The following is a 21857-nucleotide window of genomic DNA, read 5'->3' as shown; positions in this document are numbered from 1 at the left end:
CAGGGAGGTAATGGCTCCCATTTTTATAGTCTTTGGTATGACTCGGCCGGGGTTTGAACTCACAACCTACCGATCTCAGGAGGTGCTGAAGCTGGTGAAGAGCTTGACAAGGGCGAAAGGCCAGGCAGTGAAGATGAAGAGGAGCAAGGCAATGGACTGGAGAACAAAGACAGACTTCCGCCTGCAGACTTTTGATGTACCAAGTCATCTGGCAAGGGGTGGAGATCAAGCACGACTGTTGTAGTTTCTAAAACGCATAGAAATAAAGCAAAATGTATACATCACTACATTCAAAATGTCTCCCATATGCATGCATGGCAATTCAAACAATTGTTTGGAATACAACTGCATTAAGGCTTTTGGGAGAACTGTACAATATCTGACAGGTGCAAATCTCTACTCGAATGTATTCATTCTATGTCAAATGAGTGTTATTATTTCTCAACAATTACTGTAGCTTTAACTAGATGGGAGAACTACAAACACAATATTGATAGTTACCCATTTTGAATGCCTCCAGAAGTTTCCTTTGCTGGATAACAGGCAAGGGGTCTTTGATCTCATCCTGCTCTACATACTTGAGGTCTGCTTTTGATTCCACACCTGAGCTTTTCAGTGTTGAGATGACCAGTTGTACAATATCCTCAGACAGGTTGGGTAAAGTTCTGAGGATGATGACTTTTATTTCCTCACAGATGGATGACATGAATCTAGAATATAGGGACTGAATGGTGGAGAATTAGTGAGGACACGCCCCAAATAAAATATTCAGGCAGTGGGTAGTAATCAAACAGCTCTGCTTGACTAATAGAGAAGTAGGTTTCCTGCATACGTGTATTGTAATAGGCATTAATGTAAGGTTGACGAACAGCCTGATATACCTCAGTGATAAAATACACTGTTACATTTTTATGAATGACAACCTTTTTAATTTTTCCTACAACAAGGCCATCATCATTACGACCTATAACAACAAACATGTTGCTCTTATATGTTGTCCCTTTCACAGTCACGTGATGACTAATGAGGGTATTTTGAGGATCAAAGTTAAGATGAGCAATTGACTGTCTCATCTTTTTATTGTAGTCTTCCACAATAAGTTCAGTTCCCTTCTCTTACCTCAACAGATGGTAGAAACAGGGTCCCAGAACTGGGGGGGGTGGTATTTTTTATTGTTTTTATTTTTTATAAAGAAATACAATCATGTGTGCTTAAGGACTGTATCCCTGTAGACTGTATTGATCTATATTGATGTAATAATATATATATATTGTGTGTTTTATGTTGATTTAATAAAAATATATATATATATTTTTTTTTTTTCTTGTGCGGCTCGGTACCGGTCCGCGGCCCGGTGGTTGGGGACCACTGCCGTATATCATCGCACTTCGCGCTACTTGAGACGATATTACAAGGTAAACCTTCTACGCTATACATATCAGTCCTACTCTTGCCATATTTATGGCGACGGCTGTGAGTTTTGAAGGTTGAGAAGTTGGAAAAAACTCTAGTGCATTCAGGGAAAGCACACTTAAATGCATTAGGCATACAAGCATGTGTCTAACATACGCAAATACATTGCTGCAAGTCGTAGCACATATGTTGTAAGTTATCATCTTTTTGAGATGACTATGACATTATGATCACTATGACAAAAATGAAGAAAACTTAGCTAGCTAGCATGCGGCGGTACATGTGGTCAACGATAGTGTCTGTGATGCTGACTGTGACCCTATGTCATTTCGGACTTTATAAATATATATATAAAGCAATTCAAACAATTCGCTCGTCCATCCATCGGTACTTGGCAACTTCAGTTATGATGTGCGGAATGATACTTGAATATTGATAAAAGGAGTGCCAGATCTTTATGCTCTAAAATTGATTTTCAAATCAAAATGTCGATACTTTGATAGTACATGTTTTGAGGTAAAATATCATTAATAGCAACACAATGGGAAGTAGTATTGAAATATTGTATAAATGACACGGTTTAGTGGGAACTACTTTTTCTTCCACCTGGGTACGTGTTATGCGTGAGAGCAGCAGATCGAATTGTGGGCGGACCCAAGAAACAAGTCTGAAAAATACTGTATTATACTGTAGGTTGTGCAGTAGCTTACTGTTGGTTGATATTTTTTGTAAAATGCAACAAAATGTACAGTACTTAACTGTATTTAAGAAGAACAGTATATAACTGTAATTTTTTTTGGTATTTTTACAGTAATTTTTTACAGTGTAGGCTTCATAATGCGCCACACATTTTCAATGGGAGACAGGTCTGGACTACAGGCAGGCCAGTCTAGTACCCGCACTCTTTTACTATTAAGCCACGTTGATGTAACACGTGGCTTGGTATTGTCTTGCTGAAATAAACAGGGGCGTCCATGGTAACGTTGCTTGGATGGCAACATACTGTATGTTGCTCCAAAACCTGTATGTACCTTTCAGCATTAATGGCGCCTTCACAGATGTGTAAGTTACCCATGTCTTGGGCACTAATACACCCCCATACCATCACAGATGCTGGCTTTTCAACTTTGTGCCTAGAACAATCCGGATGGTTATTTTTCTCTTTGGTCCGGAGGACACGACGTCCACAGTTTCCATCCATCCATTTTCTACCACTTATTCCCTTCGGTGTCGCGGGGGGCGCTGGAGCCTATCTCAGCTACAATCGGGCGGAAGGCGGGGTACACCCTGGACAAGTCGCCACCTCATCGCAGCCGTCCACAGTTTCCAAAAACAATTTGAAATGTGGACTCGTCAGACCACAGAACACTTTTCCACTTTGTATCAGTCCATCTTAGATGAGCTCAGGCCCAGCGAAGCCGACGGCATTTCTGGGTGTTGTTGATAAACGGTTTTCGCCTTGCATAGGAGAGTTTTAACTTGCACTTACAGATGTAGCGACCAACTGTAGTTACTGACAGTGGGTTTCTGAAGTGTTCCTGAGCCCATGTGGTGATATCTTTTACACACTGATGTCGCTTGTTGATGCAGTACAGCCTGAGGGATCGAAGGTCACGGGCTTAGCTGCTTACGTGCAGTGATTTATCCAGATTTTCTGAACCCTTTGATGATATTACGGACCGTAGATGGTGAAATCCCTAAATTCCTTGCAATAGCTGGTTGAGAGAGGTTTTTCTTAAACTGTTCAACAATTTGCTCACGCATGTGTTGACAAAGTGGTGACCCTCGCCCCATCCTTGTTTGTGAATTACTGAGCATTTCATGGAATCTACTTTTATACCCAATCATGGCACCCACCTGTTCCCAATTTGCCTGTTCACCTGTGGGATGTTCCAAATAAGTGTTTGATGAGCATTCCTCAACTTTATCAGTATTTATTGCCACCTTTCCCAACTTCTTTGTCACGTGTTGCTGGCATCAAATTCTAAAGTTAATGATTATTTGCTAAAAAAAATGTTTTATCAGTTTGAACATCAAATATGTTGTTTTTGTAGCATATTCAACTGAATATGGGTTGAAAATGATTTGCAAATCATTGTATTCCGTTTATATTTACATCTAACACAATTTCCCAACTCATATGGAAACGGGGTTTGTAATTTGTGCCAATATTACAGTGAACATCAGTTAAAAGAAGTTGTAAGTGTCATGTCTGTTCATGTTTTTGTTTTGGCCATGTGTTTGTTTTTTGGACTCTTTTTAGTTCCTGGTTGCACTTCCTTGTTTGGTTTGGTTTCCATGGTCACCCATTAGTTTTCACCTGTCTTGTCACGCACCTGTTTCACGTTTCGAGTCACGCACCTGATCACGTCACTATTTAAATCTGTCTGTTTCTGTTGTTTGTCCTGGCGTCCTCACACATTCACACTCCTGCCACTCTGATGATCCATGCTGCTCTTTTTTCATGTTTTTTCTCATGCCAAGTAAGTTTTGTTTATTAAGACCACAGTTAGTGTTTTTGTTTCTTTGTTCATAGTTTTTGTGCCCACGTGCATGTCTTTTGTTTCTTAGTCAAGTTTGTATTTCCGCCTTTGTGCGCGCCATTTGTTTGCTTCCTTTTTTTAGTTTGTTAGTGTTAAGAATAAATCATGTATTCAAACTCACGTCTGGCTCGCGCCAATTTTCCGTTGCCTTCCGGAGGAACAAAACCCAAGAACCCAGTCATGACAGTAAGGATCTTCAAATGGCTAGGGTGACGTCATTTGTCAAACGGAAAAGGAATTTATTCAACCACCCTAAAAGGAAATATCGCCCCCCAGTGTACGGGAGGAACATGGTCGCACTAGAGAGAGTGCATGGACACTTGGACTTCACACATATGTGTGAAAATACACAAACACCAACTATTTGAGAAATCAGTCTAATTTAGTGCATGGAAACGTAGTGACTTGTGACTCACAATCACTAGAGGAGGTGTACATGTCACTCTCAATGTCACATTCAACTCTTGATCTGATTGGCTATCGCAAATGTCTTTGTGTCCCGTTCGCCTGCACGACACAGACCGCCACATTTTTGATTCAGAAGGCATCGGGCAGATTTCATACAGCGCTGGCAAAACAAGCTAGCTGAATTCTGAATCTCTAACATAAAAATAGCAACACCGGAGACTAATATAACATGAAGAGACTATGATGTCAGATGAACATTTGTATGTATTTAGGGAAAGTAAAATACAAATGAAATGAACTTTTATCAATTTATGATCATGATTTATGCTTGGCCAGCAGAGAAGGCCTTGCTGGCCATGACAGGCCACCACTGCATAAGAGCGATCTCTGCCTCCTGGTGTGATGTCGCATAAACGACTGGCTGTGTTTTGCCCCCCCACATCTTTTATTATATAACATCTATTTTTCTTCAAACAAGAATAATTTGCCAATAGTGCTGGTAGAATGTTTCTACATGGGGATGTGATGGAGGTTCGTCGGGACACCGGCTCTCAGACACAAAGCTTATTGTGCCATCGTGCAGGGAATTCTGCCAATGGGCCGCTGGAAATTCAGGACTTCTGTGGCATGGGTAATAATCCTTACGACTTTTACTGTTCTCCATTTAGTCAAGTTAGATATCCTCTTGGTGCTGCGCCAGAGCCGAGAACCTCGCAAACTGTGAATTAGTCTTTTTTTTGATGTGGAAAAAGTTGCAAATCAGATCTTTGCTTTGTTTACTTTAATGAAAGACTATATTCCTTTTATAAATATATTTAATTAACTTGGACAATTCACATATAAGTGCTGGAGAACACCCATGTGACGTTACTAACACAATCAGTTTACACTACAATATAGTTTACATATACATAGTATACATATGTTTATTTCAATTTTTTTTTAAAACACCATAGATATAACTGATCGTCGAGGGAAAAATCGAACAAATCAGGCTCCAGGCTCATATAAATGGGGGTTGCATATAGAAAAAAGGACATCAAATGTGAAACAAATCATGTGAGTGATATGCAGTGGCGACCCCTTATGGCAGGGGTGTCAAACTCATTTTAGATGGGGGGCCACATTGAGGAAAATCTACTCCGAAGTGGGCCAGACTGGTAAAATCACGGAACGATAACTTAAAAATAAAGACAACTTCAGATTGTTTTCATTGTTTAAAAATAGAACAAGCACATTCTGAAAATGTACAAATCATAATGTTGTTGTTGTTTTTTTACACTTACATGTTGCATGTTGCGGTTAATAGTATTCTATATTTATGCTCAGTGGCCTTGTGGTTAGAGTGTCCGCCCTGAGATCGGTAGGTCGTGAGTTCAAACCTCGGCCGAGTCATACCAAAGACTATAAAAATGGGACCCATTACCTCCCTGCTTGGCATTCAGCATCAAGGGTTGGAATTGGGGGTTAAATCACCAAAATGATTCCCGTGCGTGGCCACCGCTGCGTATCACTGCTCCCCTTTGGGGATGGGTCAAATGCAGAGAATAATTTCACCGCACTTAGTGTGTGTGTGACAATCATTGGCACTTTAACTTTAACTTTATGTGTCATTATTTATACTTTGTGAATAAATCATGTAATAATGTTCATCAGTCAACTCATTGGTGTTAATTTTCAATCTATCAAGATAAAAAAAATAATATCAAACTCAATTTACAGGATGTTATTTATGTAGTTGTCTCATTTTCCTCGACTAGTGTACTAACATCATGTGGTTTATTTTATTTTTTTACATATGTAACATAATCTACAAAGATACAAAGATTTGTTGTTGCGACATCTAGTGGACACATTCATAACAGCAGTTTCTTTCATTTAAAAATGTTGGCTCATTTTTATACTTAGCAAATTCATCCCATGGGCCAAATAAAACCTGTTTGCGGGCCTGATCCGGCCCGTGGGCCGTACGTTTGACAACCCTGCCTTATGGGAAACACAGAAAAACAACTGCTACTTTAAAACAAAAATGGTAGTCTAATTGTATTTGACAAGCAAGACCTTGGAGTGTTGGACTTGGAGGTTCCACTATAATACGTTTTACAAGCACTGGGTGACACTGAGTGATATGTATTTCTATGTTGGTGGACAGCTCATTTGCATAATGGGTGTCACACATGCACAAGTGGGTAGATGGGTGTTGTTGCAGTGTCACTGTAAGATTTTCATCAGCCGAGGCCCACTGCAGTTCCTCCAGCGAGACGAGAGGTTTGCTTGCTTCAAGGGGAAATTGGAGTTTGGACCTGTCTGTTATGAATGCTTCTGGTGGTGCGATCCCAGGAGACGCTTCCCTCCAGCTCCCGTTCTCTCCTCCTCCTTGTTGTCTCTGCCTTCCTTCCACTTTGTGTCCCAATGTTCCCCTTTCATCAGCTCTCGTACTGTCACCCTGTTGTGCTTTCAGGCACTGCGGCATCTCTTCACAGTACTTTTACTGATTGCAAAGTTCCATCATATCCTCCTTGTGCCTTCAGTTGCTTTAACCTGTCCTCATTATTCTACTTCCGAATTGATCTGGCTTGTTTGATTAATGTTCTGGTCTATATCTGTTTCCAAAGTAGCTGCTTTTTTTAGGTCTTCATTGATGTCTTTGTGTGTGTCTGCTCTCAGTCAGACATTTGTGCGCTTATGTGCTTAAACCCACTGTGACCTCTCCTCAGAGGTGATGCGGGCCCCTTTCGGCACAGCACCACGTGATTATGAAATGCTAATGCAGCTAATTAGAGAGGCGAAAAGTAAGGAGGAGAGGGTTTGAATAAAGAAGGGAGTGGGTCAGAAGGCAGATAAAGTCAGCCCAAGGAGAGGAGAGGAATCCATTACAGGTCTTTGTGCGAACGACCAGGCTTTAGGGTCTGATGCCAATCTAATGTTATGGGAAGCATTTGTCCCAGACCACTTTGGCACACGACCTGTTTCTTTCTTTCTTTCTTTTTTGCCAACCATTACCTTTTTTGTTCTTTTCTTTCTCTCTCTTATCTGTGCCTCCTCTATTCCATCCATCTTCCCTGCCCACACACGAGCAAATCCCAGCATGCTCTTGCACACTTATTCCACTGTGCAAGTGTCTCTGCGGTTGGCACTAAATCATTAACTCATTTTTCAGGGCGTACTCCTGACAGTGCAGCTAGGTCAAACCAGGGTTTCATAAGTAGGTTTTAAATGGAATCCTGTATCAATGTTGCGTATGCAATTACATGTTCGGCGTGTTTTTTAAACAGCCATACTCGAGTCCTTATTGACAGAGTGCTGCTCGGGGCTAATAGCCTCCATCAATAACCTTGGGTCTGTCCTCTGTCTAGTATTTCTCTCCCTCACCGTACACATCACTCTAATGAAAAATACAATAAACACAACGGCAGGACCGTTTTTTGGCCAACTTGGCAGCGTTGAGTCATTCATATTCATCAGTGATAAATTACAATACTGTAAATGTAACTCATACAATGTTCACAGTATTCAAGAGCATTTTCTCTATTGGTCATTTCTCTATTTAATACTTGCTGTGTTTTTCCTCACTGCTTGTGCACAGATTGCAAAGCTCCTCTCCAAATCAGTATGCTTGCACTTGCATTCGGACTGAACAGATTTATTTCAGAGCCGCTTGAATTGTTCTCAACAATTAATGGGCAGCTCAACTCACATTTCCAATTCCAAATTGGAACTTTGAACTGAAAAATGGTTGTCATATTTAATCAGTACAAGGGTTGGTGGGTTTATACTAGAGCTGGGAATCTTTGGGCACCTTACGATTTGACTATAAATCAATTACGTATACATCTATGATTATTATACCGGTAATATATTGTATATCATTATTATACATGAGGTGAGGAAAAAACACAGAGGCTATTTCATCCCTACAAGCCTGTTTCACAGCAGGGAAACCTGCAAAACAGGCTTGTAGGGATGAAATAGCCTACACGCTATTTGTAGGCCGGTAGAGCTTCCACCGGGGTAGAGTGGAATATATGTTAGGTCAGGAAAAAACACAGAGGCTATTTCATCCCTACAAGCTTGTTTCCCAGTAGGGAAACCTGCAAAACAGGCTTGTAGGGGTGAAATAGCCTCTGTGTTTTTTCCTTACCTAACACTCTACCCCGGTATTGAGCACTGTATAACGGATAAACCACAGAAAACTCGAGTATATCATTATTTCATATTCTAAATGTATTACATTTAAATATTCATAATGTCGACAAGGCTCCTCCGTATTTTGTTTGTCCTGTCCAGAGCTACTCAGGCAAATCATATTGTTGATGTAGATGTCCATATTTGCTGTACAAATTTACTTTACCAAAGAGAAATGTGGGATACTTCTCTTGCTGTCTTATTTATATTTGACTTTTTTAAATGGATTTTTATTATTATTTGGCGCAGCCGTACCAAAGAAGGAGGGGAAAGAAATAGGGGGGAAAAGGAAGACAAAGGGGGAAATTTTGGGGAGAAGAGGGGGATAAGACAAAGAGACAGCAATATCAACCACAATAACAACAGAACACATCAGCAAATATGATATGTACAAAAATGATACGAAAAGTGATGGCAAAGAAGCAGTTAGTGAAGTAAATAGTAATAACACAGAAATGACAATGAACATTATTACACTACAAATGGAGCAATACAAATACCATTAGAAATAACACTATTTATAATGTATAATAACAATAATTTCCTCTATTATCAACAATACATTTGTTTCAAATGCAACAATACATTTATGTAATTATAACTTGAATTACAAAAAAAAAGCAGATAAATGGAGAGGAAGAAAGAGAAGCGAACCGTGCCAATCCAATGTTATGGCAAGCATAAAGGCAATTTCCCAACACAGTTATCTATTCTATTTACAAATACATGTGTTTCATTCACACGCCTCCTTAAAACTCCATAAACTCCACAAAGGTAAAGTGGGGTGAGAACACCTACTGTAAGTTAGAAAACGAAATTGGCCGCTACATGAACCAGAGCTGAGCCTTGACAAGAGAAATCGTGTTGTTCTAATAATTCATGAGATTTCTATTCCTGCTGCCAAGGAGGTGAACCACATTGTATTTTGGGGTAGAAGGTTGGATTCTTGTGCTGTGTTTTTGTGGCTTCAACACAACCAGTAAAGCACAAAAACCTGGGGTGTTGGGGGGGGGGGGGTGATGTCCGTGTGAGGCCCCATCACAGTCTGGTGCTTATCGCAGCCTGTGAGGAACAAACTGCATCCAGCAGGCCTGAACAGCCACACTTGAGAAATATCTAAAGGTTTGCATCTCACAGCACAGGATTTCAAGGCGCTTGCACTATCGCTATGCAAACAAATATAATGTGAAACAGACAGAACACAATCAGGATTCGGGAAACCATTCCATCCTTGAAATCATGTGTGCTGGTGCGGCAGTGGACCAGAACTACAAACCCCGTTTCCATATGAGTTGGGAAATTGTGTTAGATGTAAATATAAACGGAATACAATGATTTGCAAATAATTTTCAACCCATATTCAGTTGAATATGCTACAAAGACAACATATTTGATGTTCAAACTGATAAACATTTGTTTTTTTGCAAATAATCATTAACTTTAGAATTTGATGCCAGCAACATGTGACAAAGAAGTTGGGAAAGGTGGCAATAAATACTGATAAAGTTGAGGAATGCTCATCAAACACTTATTTGGAACATCCCACAGGTGAACAGGCAAATTGGGAACAGGTGGGTGCCATGATTGGGTATAAAAGTAGATTCTATGAAATACTCAGTCATTCACAAACAAGGATGTGGCGAGGGTCACCACTTTGTCAACAAATGCGTGAGCAAATTGTTGAACAGTTTAAGAAAAACCTTTCTCAAGCAGCTAATGCAAGGAATTTAGGGATTTCACCATCTACGGTCCGTAATAACATCAAAGGGTTCAGAGAATCTGGAGAAATCACTGCAAGCAAGCAGCTAAGCCCGTGACCTTCGATCCCTCAGGTTGTACTGCATCAACAAGCGACATCAGTGTGTAAAGGATATCACCACATGGGCTCAGGAACACTTCAGAAACCCATTGTCAGTAACTACAGTTGGTCGCTACATTTGTAAGTGCAAGTTAAAACTCTCCTATGCAAGGCGAAAACCGTTTATCAACAACACCCAGAAATGCCGTCGGCTTCGCTGGGCCTGAGCTCATCTAAGATGGACTGATACAAAGTGGAAAAGTGTTCTGTGGTCTGACGAGTCCACATTTCAAATTGTTTTTGGAAACTGTGGACGTCGTGTCCTCCGGACCAAAGAGGAAAAGAACCATCCGGATTGTTATAGGCGCAAAGTTGAAAAGCCAGCATCTGTGATGGTATGGGGGTGTATTAGTGCCCAAGACATGGGTAACTTACACATCTGTGAAGGCGCCATTAATGCTGAAAGGTACATACAGGTTTTGGAGCAACATATGTTGCCATCCAAGCAACGTTACCATGGACACCCCTGCTTATTTCAGCAAGAAAATGCCAAGCCACGTTTGTATACAGGGAGAAGAGCCAGGGGGAGAGTACACAGCCCTGAGGAGTACCAGTGTTTGTGGTTCGACTGTCCGTGACAATCTTCCCCAGCCTTACGTGCTGTCTTCGGTCTGTCAGGAAGTCATTAATCCAACTACAGAGGGAGTCGGGCACGCTGAGCTGGTAGAGCTTGTCTCGTAGCAGTCCAGGGAGGATGGTGTTGAAGGCAGAGCTGAAGTCCACAAACAGGATCCTAGCGTAGGTTCCTGGGGAGTCCAGATGCTCCAGGATGAAGTGGAGGGCCAGGTTCACTGCATCATCCACATACCTGTTGGCTCTGTAGGCGAACTGCAGTGGGTCCAGGAGGGGGGCGGTGATGTCCTTGAGGTGAGGCAGGACAAAAGAAGACTATTTTCGCCATAAGACGCCACCACCCTTAGCAAATGCCTAGTGTATGCGTCGTTCAGAGGTGGGTGGTTCTTCACTTTCGTGTTTAGTACAGTTGAGGTGCAGTGATAACACATAATGTAGATCTTTACTGTGACTGCTTTAGTAAGTTGGCATAAAAGCTCAACAGAAATGAAAGAAGGTAAGCAGGGTGTTGAAAGGACATCAAAACAATTTTCCGGCTTGAAGGAAAAAAAGCGCTACTCTATACATCCGGTTTAACAACATTAACAAAAAATAAAAATGTCTTACATTACAATCATGCTTTTTCATAGATGTTTTATAATGCTATTGTATGATATTTGCACCTAAAAAAATGCTAGTAGATCAGTTGAGGAATATGGGGGTAGGGGGGTGTATAAAATATTGTGTAAATTATTTTATAACATATTCTGATCGAGTTTTAATTACAGAATGATTAACAGGCTCAATATGACATTTTGTTAATAAGTAGAGAAGGTTAAGACGTTGTCATGCAGTGAAACAAATATGATTATTTTATACAACATGTAATGTACATGATATCAGAAGCATCTATTTAGATAGAAATATCGCATTTTACCTTACCAAACATATTTGGCAATCAAAGCATGATCGTAACAATCCGCATTTTATGTCATTAATGCATAAAACTGGTATCGAACCTTGGTGTAGCTCCTGAATGCAAGTGCTCCTAAATCAGGAATACAAATTCTGTTTTTCTACAAAATACAAATCCTGGCAAGACACCAACGCTGCAGGCAATTTTTTTATTACCATTAAAAGCATGTTTATGTCCTTTTTGTGTTGAGCTGTTTAAAAAAGCATAATGTTTAAAACACATTTCATTAAAGTAAATTGTCCAATCATGGGTGTTTAATATGTTAAAATTATCTGTGTAGGGTACACTACTGAATGATGAAAAATTATATCTATCTGCGTAGGTAAATATTACGATGCGATTGAGCGTAATTAAATATTTTAATTGTTTAACAGCCCTCATAAAACTAATACAATAGAATGTACTACAATCAACTACAGTAGTTGTATGAAATCATGTGAAAATGTACAGCATTTACCTTGGATAGGGCACTTCTATGGTATCTCCTTCCAGCTGCTTCTCTGTCAAACACCCTATCATCAGCTTTTCCTTTATTTTTATGGATAAATGTCTGCCGTTTAGATATCATTTTAACAGAAAAGGACAAGCGGTATAAAATGAATGGATGGATGGATGTATTCTTGGCTGGCATTAGCATTGCTTCGCCAAGTTAGGTAGCTACACACTCAGTCATATTTTTGTCAGTACTGTCTTTCACATTCACTTTCTTCCTTCTCATGGTTGGAAAAACAACATTATGTTGACCTCTAGCTATGAGCTAATGCTAGCGAGTAAGACGAAATGTTTGGTCAGATCTTGCGTGGCTCACTGTGACATTCGCTACTCCAACAAATGGCGGAGATGCTTGTAACTCAAATTTCTGTTTGCAACATAAAGCATAACAATTAGCCAAGAGACAGCTCTTTTCTCAAAACACTCAAGTCGGGGCAGAAATTTGGAAGTAGTAAAAATGCAAAATTAGTTCATATCCCAACATTCGGAAGGGCGTTATCCAGTATAAAGAAAACTCCAGAGTAGTGATGTGCGGATCAATACTGAAATATCGATACCACCAATACGAGATCTTTACGCTCTAATATTGATTATCAAATCAAAATGCCGATACTTTTATTATTTTAGTAAATTGAGATAATGTATTCATTAACAGGAACACAATGTAAAGTAACTAAGTGATTGTGATCTTGTCTAAATGAAACACGATTGGTGGGGACTACTTTTTCTTCTGCCTTGGTATGTATGTAATGCGCAAGCGCAGGAGCACAATGTGCTGTGCTCAGTCATTCAGTCTGCCATTTGTTTGATAAAGAGAATTACTGGAATTCAAAATGAGTCACTTAGTGTGATAAAACAATGAAGTTCATGTATCATTTAGAATAGGCTGTTGCTTGGATTTATGTGTTGTCACATCCGGCTCATTAAATATGCGTGGTGGTTAAGCCACTGTCAGTTCTCAATGGACACTAGGCGGCATTTGGTCCTTCTCAGAAAAAAATGCCCTATGCTTGCGTTGTTATTGGCTGTACGAATCGTTCAAATCACGAAAAGGATAAACGTTTCTTCAGAGTTCCTAATCAAGAAGGGTGGAAGAGTACACCATTTTATGAAAGACGACGAGAAAAGAGGCACGCACTCTAGTCCAAGGGAGTAGAGTCGAAGAACGCACATCATTTTTAACAAACAGAAACCAGAAAGTCAGAGCCAATGATACTTTATCAGGAAATGTACTTCTACATCTCTCCTCTTGTTTATTTTGTACACAAATGTGTCAGAGTACATATGACAACAGGACAAAAATCTAATATATTGACGAGTCAGTAATTGTTAGTCTGTTAAATGGATATGCAGTCACGGGTGTCAGCTGTCAGGTGCCAGTAGTCTCTGTTTACATGGACGGCATCCTTTGCAGACACCAGGTTGAATCATGAAAAGCAACCTTACATAAGCCAAAACGATGCATATTTATCCAGGAGAGTCTTGATACCAATTTTCTTGACCCAGCGACACACAGAGAAGTTGTAAACCTCCATGCTTTTCCAAGTTTTCATCTGTTTTGTCGTGTAGAATGATGTCCGGAGCACCAGATATTTCGACATGTCTGAAAACTCAACCGACGGATAATCCTTTATATCACTCGAAGAAATAAAAAAGTTTTATAAAGTATAGGTATCTATTCCATTGCATAGTCAGATTTCTTTTGCTTGTATCTGCTTTTTGCAGGAAGATCTAGACCCCTTGCGTACTCAGATAGTTTGCGCAGTGCTTGCTGCACAACAGCCATCTTGGTTTGGTTGACCACCACTGTTTTCACTTCCGGGAAGAAGTCACTTGGCAGAATACAAGCAATTTGGAGACATTAATACAGAATTGAATATAAATAATATTATGCATTCAATGCAGACTAAGGCCATCCTTTGTTTTTACATGTGATTTATATTATTTGAAGATGATTCCCCAAAAGCACATGGAATACACTACTTTTTAGATTTTACCCAACACATTAGGTATATTTGCACAAAGTATCAGATCGGTATCGCCGATACCAGCCTGAAGAAAGTCAGTGATATTCCACATTACAACTCCAGAGTGCTCAGGAACCACACTGGCAATCACTCGCTATATGTTGGTCTTGAATGTGCAACCAAACCCTGACTGAGCTTTAATGTAGGGGTTATCTAACGTCAGAGTTGTGTGCAGTGTTTGTTATCCACCCCAAAATAATCAATTTAAGGTGTAATTTGATGTACCGGCATTATATCCCCATGTTTCCTTTAGCTTCTGCCTGTGTTTGTGGTGTATAAATAAGTATGCCAGGGCTAAAAATAATGCAACACACGTTATGATGACTTAACATGAAACCTAAAAATACATTAATACCCAGTCAGCAACTTGTCCGTAAGATACAAGCAACACATATAATGTTACAGAAGAGGGTAGGACCGCTTTCTTTCTCCTCCTCTGCAGCTTTGCTCCATTATTCAGTCAACAGACACTTAGGCATCGATTGGGCACAGAAACATGGCCTGGCAGATGAAATATGTCCTATCAACGTACACAATGATAAATAAAGCACTTGGAGCTCCAGCCTTCCACCTATACAGGACTGACAAGGTGTAGGAGTGAAAGAAAGTTAAATCCTAAGGGCAGGCAATTATATAGGGAGCCAAGTAAACAAGTTGAAATGCATATGTCTCTTCTACATGAAGTGGAATATGCGTAGGCGAAAACCTAAAGGGCAATATTGAAAAATGTCTCCCACTCACACATTAGGGTAATAATGTATTATTATGCATAGCAGTGGAGTTGATAAATGATGTGCACAGCATTTTCGATGTCATGTCTCACTTGAGTCTTCTTGATGGTGCGGCTCAGACTAAACCTGCAATATTACGGTTTCCACGACAGCTCTAATGATGGACAACCGATTCCCTTCGTCTGCAGTATTCAACTTTTGTTAGCATCAAAATAAAGCCACAATTCTTGCTTGCATCTTTGTTTCAAAGCTAGATGACTTACATGAAGTGACACTTCAATCAAGACTGCAATACTGATGGTGTTGTTTTTGTTATTCTTTGCCTCTGCAGGTTCTATTCATCACCGTACAGCATCTCCACCAATCGGATGATTGCCCAGACGTCAATCACACCCTTCATTGCTGCCTCTCCTGTTTCCACATATCAGGTGGGTGTAGCCTCTTTGACTTTTACTGCTTAATAAAAGGTTTTAAAACATTTACACAAACTGGCAGAGCTATCTTGAATTATGTAAGGCTTCTCATAAAAGTGCACATCTCAAGTAACTAGTAGGTGAGTACATCAGTGTACAGTCCTAATATACAAATCCCAATTTTCTTACCTGTTGGTACCTGTTTTGTGTTTTTGGTATCCCCATAAGTCCTGGACATGTGAACTCAAACAATGGAGGCATGGCCGAGAGATATTTATAAAACAATCTTGCCGTCTTCCAAACTTGCTCAAAACGAACTGTTTAAAACTTGAGACTTAAGTGACGTATTTTGCCTTAACCCTTGTCAGTGTATATTTCTATATATGGTAGAGGATTAATGGAAGACCATTGCATGGGTCCGCCATTTTTATTTAGTTGTAATCCAAAGTTGTTGTCAATAAGTTCTTTATTTTTCTCTATCCTCCTGTTGTGGGGAAGACTGGCTCGTACATGCACATGGATGCAAAAATCCTCCGCTGTTGCCATTTCTAATACAAAGTAGCACATAGTGCTAACTTACATCTGTCAGTCGACTCGATATGGAAGCACTAAAAACTATAGCATGGCTGACGGGGTGAGGACGCAGTACAAGCGAAGCACCACCACTACATGTTATGTAGACGACAAAGAAGTAAAAAATCATGATATGATCCCTTTGAAATAATGCTTGTTTTTGCATCATAAACTTTGGGAAATACCAGTTTGCTCACATATTCGGGACATAACCAGACTTGTGCAAAATTCAGAAATTGAATTGAGAATCTCTCTTGAATTCCAATTCCATCGAACTGAATTTAAATTTAAGTTGCAAACAGAAAGTAGAATTGCAATTTCAATAAAAATTTTAAAAAGTAGAATTGAAATACCATAAAATTACAATTGATTATTTTGATGTATTCCAGAAACAAACTACTTGATTCACACATTTGTCAACCAATTAAAACTGTTCCAAAGTAAAAAAGTTACATTTTTTCAGGATATTATGCACGTCACTGCCAGATTTACTGAGCTGTCCGATCAGTTTGCGCATGCTTAAATTAAGTTGTATTCATGTATTACAGTGCAGTATTTGTCTTATTGTCTATCATTATATTGTGCCGATTGATAATGATAGCGGGACTTCTGTTTTCGGGTTAAAGTTGAACACTTCTAAACAACACAACCGGCTAATCTTGGCGCTAGTGTATCTTTACTGCAACAATCTCAGGTTGACCACCTTTTGTTTGAACAACTTTTTGATGCACTTCGTCTTTAACGCCGTAAACCTTGTCAATAACACATCTCCACATTGGTGAGACTTTGTAGTGAGTGATGTCAACAAACAACAGAGAGACGTAGCATTGGACATTCGGCACAGCACATCAGGCTCACTGAGACCGGGCAAAGTGGAGATTAACTTTCTTGGTTCAAGGTGCACTTCATCTTCGACATTAATACCACAGGTTTGGTTTGAGCAATGCAAGACATGCATTTCTAACAAGATGAAATGTAATAACAAAGCTAATGACCATAACTACGACTGTTGACCACATTTTTGCAGAACAACACAAACCTGTGGTTTCAGCACATTGAAGCCTAGTTCTGACTTAGAGGAATTACCCAGGATGTGACAACATATTTCAACATATTGGTCTTGTTTTAGTGGCTGGGTGACAGCCATCTCATTTTTATTAATTTAGCAATTAAATTATTAGGGCACATTGTAAGCCAATGTAACCACAAATATGTCACCTGGAGCCAAAGCTATGATGAAAACAGTAGCTTAAAATTAGTTATGAACAATATGGATGGATAAAATTGGCTTTAATGTTTAAAGTGTAGACGTTGATTATTTGAGATTATTAGTTAATACTTTTGCAAACAGTTGCTTTTAAAAAGATTGTCAAACGCCTACATTTTGGAAAAATTGTGGTCAAGTAGATACTAGAAGTTACTGACTTGTGGCGCATGTGCAAATGGATCGGATAGCTCAGTAAATCAGGCAGTCACAGTACACAGTGTACTTATGATGCATTCAAATTGTACTGGAAAGTCGGAATTTCTGAGTTTCTAGTCGGAAGTGTCAAATGGAATAACCCCTGAGGTTGGATTTCCTACTCGGAAAGTTGGAGAGTCTTCCGAGTTGGCTTTCAAAGATAGCAGCTTTGAGTGTTAACAATAATAGAAGCTTGTGTAAAGGCCGTTTTCTAACACTTCTGACTTGTTTGTTTCGCACTAAATCAGGCATATACGTTGTATTGTCTGATATATATATATATATATATATATATATATATATATATATATATATATATATATATATATATATATATATATATATATATATATATATCATTATTTACATGGAAATGTTAGTGTAGTGCAAATTACCTTTTTTCCTTGGGTATACGTACTACCTTGCTAGCAATGGTGTCTTTGTGTTCCCTTTTGATCCATCATATCATGGCTCACCGGGTAGAGAAACTGTCCAGAAACTTGAGGGTTCCTGGTTCGATTCTAGCTTCCGCCATACTTGCCAACCTTCAGACCTCCGAATTCGGGAGATTTGGGGGGGTGTTGATGTGGGCGGGGCCGGGGGGCGGGATTAAGGGGGGAGGAGTATATTTATAGCTAGAATTCACTGAAATCCAAGTATTTCTTATATATATATATATATATATATATATATATATATATATATATATATATATATATATATATATATATATATATATATATATATATATATAAATAAAATAAATACTTGACTTCCAGTGAATTCTAGCTATATATATATATGTATTTTACTATATATATATATATATATATATATATATATATATATATATATATATATATATATATATATATATATATATATATATATATATATATATATATGTATATATATATATATATATATATATAGATATATATGTATACATTTAAACAAAATAAATACTTGAATTTCACTGTTAATTTATTTACACATATACACACACATAACACTCCTCTCTACTCATTGTTGTATTTAAAAGTGCAATGCTTTGCAGCCAGTAGCACAGCCTTTGGAGGAGCGTAGGTATGGGCAGTGTAATATTCTGGGTTGGAGTCAATAACCTGGCGAGATGATGAAGTTACGTCTCTTTACTTCATACTTCAGAACCGACTCCCACACTTACCGTCAAGGTGCGCAATACAACGTAAACCGTTGGCCAACCAAAAAGTAACCACAGAACACTATACCCAACATTCACCAGGAGATGACAACAAACAACTTAGATCACTCTATTACAGGCAGCATCCGTGAAATTTAATTTGCAGGAAAGGAGTGAGTTTAGGGTTGAATTGTCCATCCTCGTTCTATTCTCTGTCACTCGTCGTCGCCATGACTGTGTCTTCTTTGTTCTTCTGCTGTGTCTCCTTCTTGTTGTGTGTGCAGTTGTGCACTCGCCAAAAGCCGTAGATATTATAACGTGACTGGGCCGGCAGGCTGTTTATATGAAGGAAAAGCGGACGTGATGACAGGCTGTCCTCACTCAGGTCCGCACAGACCTGGAGGGGGCGTGCCTTAAGTTTGGCTGGAAATCAGGAGAAATTCGGGAGAATGGTTGTCCCGGGAGATTTTCGGGAGAGGCACTGAAATTCGGGAGTCTCCCCGAAAATTCGGGAGGTTTGGCAAGTATGGCTTCCGCCAACCTGCTCACTGCCTTTTTGTCTCTTGGCAAGACACTGCACCCACCTTGCAACCCACACTGATATAAATGAGCCTACCACCAAGTTTCAATGTATGGGTTTCTCATTGTAGAACGCTTTGAGACAGGTTGCGGAAGGACCCCATATTTGTTCAGAAGTTGTTTATATTTAAATAAGGCAAGCACAAAAATAGCTCTATGGATGTGACGTCACTCCCAGCTCCAACTTTCAACTTCCGAGGTAAATGTAACGCACCATTATGGCTAACTTTTAGCATTTTAGCCAATTTGTAGGTATAAAACTAAAAGTCATGACTATTGCTACTTTCAAATTATGAAAAAATGGTACAAAAATATTGCATTTCTCAGAATGCTTTATTTTATTTAAGTATTCAAAATGGAGCGATTTTCTGTTTAATTTGAGTGTTTGTTAAGTATGATTAGTGTTCAAAGGGCTGTTTTCAACTTTCTCACAGTTGCATTTTTCAAACCACAAAATATAACAAGAATACCACTGGCTCGCTTGTCTTGTCTTGTTGTTACGATGGGCCTGCTATACATTTAGTGATGGCTAAGGTTCGCCAGCCAAATCGTTAACATTAGTAGACAACATACAAAGTTAGTGCGCATGTAAACGTACTTGGTTAGATATAATGCTCTCTGGGCATTCATGTAATGATGCAAACAGCCCCTCTAAGTCAAAGCCTTTGTTGAATGTGACAAATGATTCCTGGTTACTTGGTTGTTTTTAAAGGGCTTTAAAAATAAAGTTGGTCCGGTATGGTATGGCTTAAGAAATCATTCTAAATTGAAGTGAATTTAAATAATTTCAAATCCAATTCAACATCCCGTGGGGGGGGAACCACTTCAATTCAATTTAAATTATTCAAATTAATTCAACTTAAATTCTGAATTCTATACGAAGGTGGTTCTAACATGTTTGCTATCACATTAATGTCCAAACTGACTGGACACTTTATCATTTGGAGTTATTAACAGATCCATACTACTTGTAGAATATCGGTTTGCAATACAGCTACCTTCCACAAAAGCATGCTTTTGCTTCCTAGCCAATGTCCCCACACCCAGCAGCCACTTGGGAGCTCTACTTGGCCCCAAGTCCAAATAAATAGGAGGGTTGCTCTCAGAAGGGTATGCGGTATAAAAAACTGAGTTGCAAAAATGGCGCAAAGGAGAAATATGAGTCGCTGTGGTGACCTTTGATAGGAGAAAGTGAGGGAGAAGAATATTCACTCCTGATCTCAAATGATAAATGGTGTCACAACCCAGAGAAGTTCGAGGTCTGCTGCCTTTCTTTAGACTGGAAACAGACTGGGTCATGTAACTATGACCGCCGAGTCGCTAGCTTCAAAGTCAAATACTCCTAATGTACTTCTTCAATCAATCAATCAATCAATGTTTATTTATATAGCCCTAAATCACAAGTGTCTCAAAGGGCTGCACAAGCCACAACGACATCCTCGGTACAGAGCCCACCTAAGGGCAAGGAAAACTCACCCCAGTGGGACATCGATGTGAATGACTATGAGAAACCTTGGAGAGGACCGCATATGTCCCGTCCCCCCCCCCCCGTCCCCCCCCTCTAGAGGAGACCGAAAGCAATGGATGTTGAGTGGGTCTGACATAATATTGTGAAAGTCCAGTCCATAGTGGATCTAACATATTAGTGAAAGTCCAGTCCATAGTGGATCTAACACAATAGTGAGAGTCCAGTCCAAAATGGGGCCAGCAGGAAACCATCCCGAGCGGAGACGGGTCAGCAGCGCAGAGATGTCCCCAACCGATGCACAGGCGAGCGGTCCACCTCGGGTCCATCCATGGCCACCGAACCTGTGCCCACCCCCCTCCTCAAGCAAGAGGGGGGCAGAAGAGAAAAGAAAAGAAACGGCAGATCAACTGGTCTAAAAAGGGGTCTATTTAAAGGCTAGAGTATACAAATGAGTTTTAAGATGGTACTTAAATGCTTCTACTGAGATAGCATCTTTAACTGTTACCGGGAGGGCATTCCATAGTAATGGAGCCCGAATAGAAAACGCTCTATAGGCCGCAGATTTTTTTTGGGCTCTGGGAATCACCAATAAGCCGGAGTTCTTTGAACGCAGATTTCTTGCCGGGACATATGGTACAATACAATCGGCAAGATATGCTGGAGCTAGACCGTGTAGTATTTTATACGTAAGTAGTAAAACCTTAAAGTCACATCTTAAGTGCACAGGAAGCCAGTGCAGGTGAGCCAGTATAGGCGTAATATGATCAAAGTTTCTTGTTATTGTCAAAAGTCTAGCAGCCGCATTTTGTACCAATTGTAATCTTTTAATGCTAGACATAGGGAGACCCGAAAATAATACGTTACAGTAATCGAGACGAGACGTAACGAACGCATGAATAATGATCTCAGTGTCGCTAGTGGACAAAATGGAACGAATTTTTGCGATATTACGGAGATGAAAGAAGGCCGTTTTAGTAACACTCTTAATGTGTGACTCAAACGAGAGAGTTGGGTC

The 21857-nt window shown here is 39.6% G+C and overlaps 1 protein-coding gene across 1 annotated transcript in view; it reads left to right on the top strand.

Moving 5' to 3' along the window:
• Window positions 1–21857, top strand: part of LOC133660472 (RNA-binding motif, single-stranded-interacting protein 3-like) — a 230354-nt gene that overhangs the window by 168129 nt on the left and 40368 nt on the right. Inside the window, exon 6 of the mRNA XM_062063997.1 lies at window positions 15517–15613. Within this exon, the coding sequence (XP_061919981.1) occupies window positions 15517–15613 (97 nt within the window). The remainder of the gene's footprint in view (window positions 1–15516; window positions 15614–21857) is intronic.

The sequence above is a fragment of the Entelurus aequoreus genome, linkage group LG11, assembly GCF_033978785.1.
Source record: "Entelurus aequoreus isolate RoL-2023_Sb linkage group LG11, RoL_Eaeq_v1.1, whole genome shotgun sequence".
Lineage (NCBI taxonomy): Eukaryota > Metazoa > Chordata > Actinopteri > Syngnathiformes > Syngnathidae > Entelurus > Entelurus aequoreus.
The sequence above is the reverse complement of the archived record's forward strand: the minus strand, read 5'-3'. Positions and strand labels throughout refer to the sequence as shown.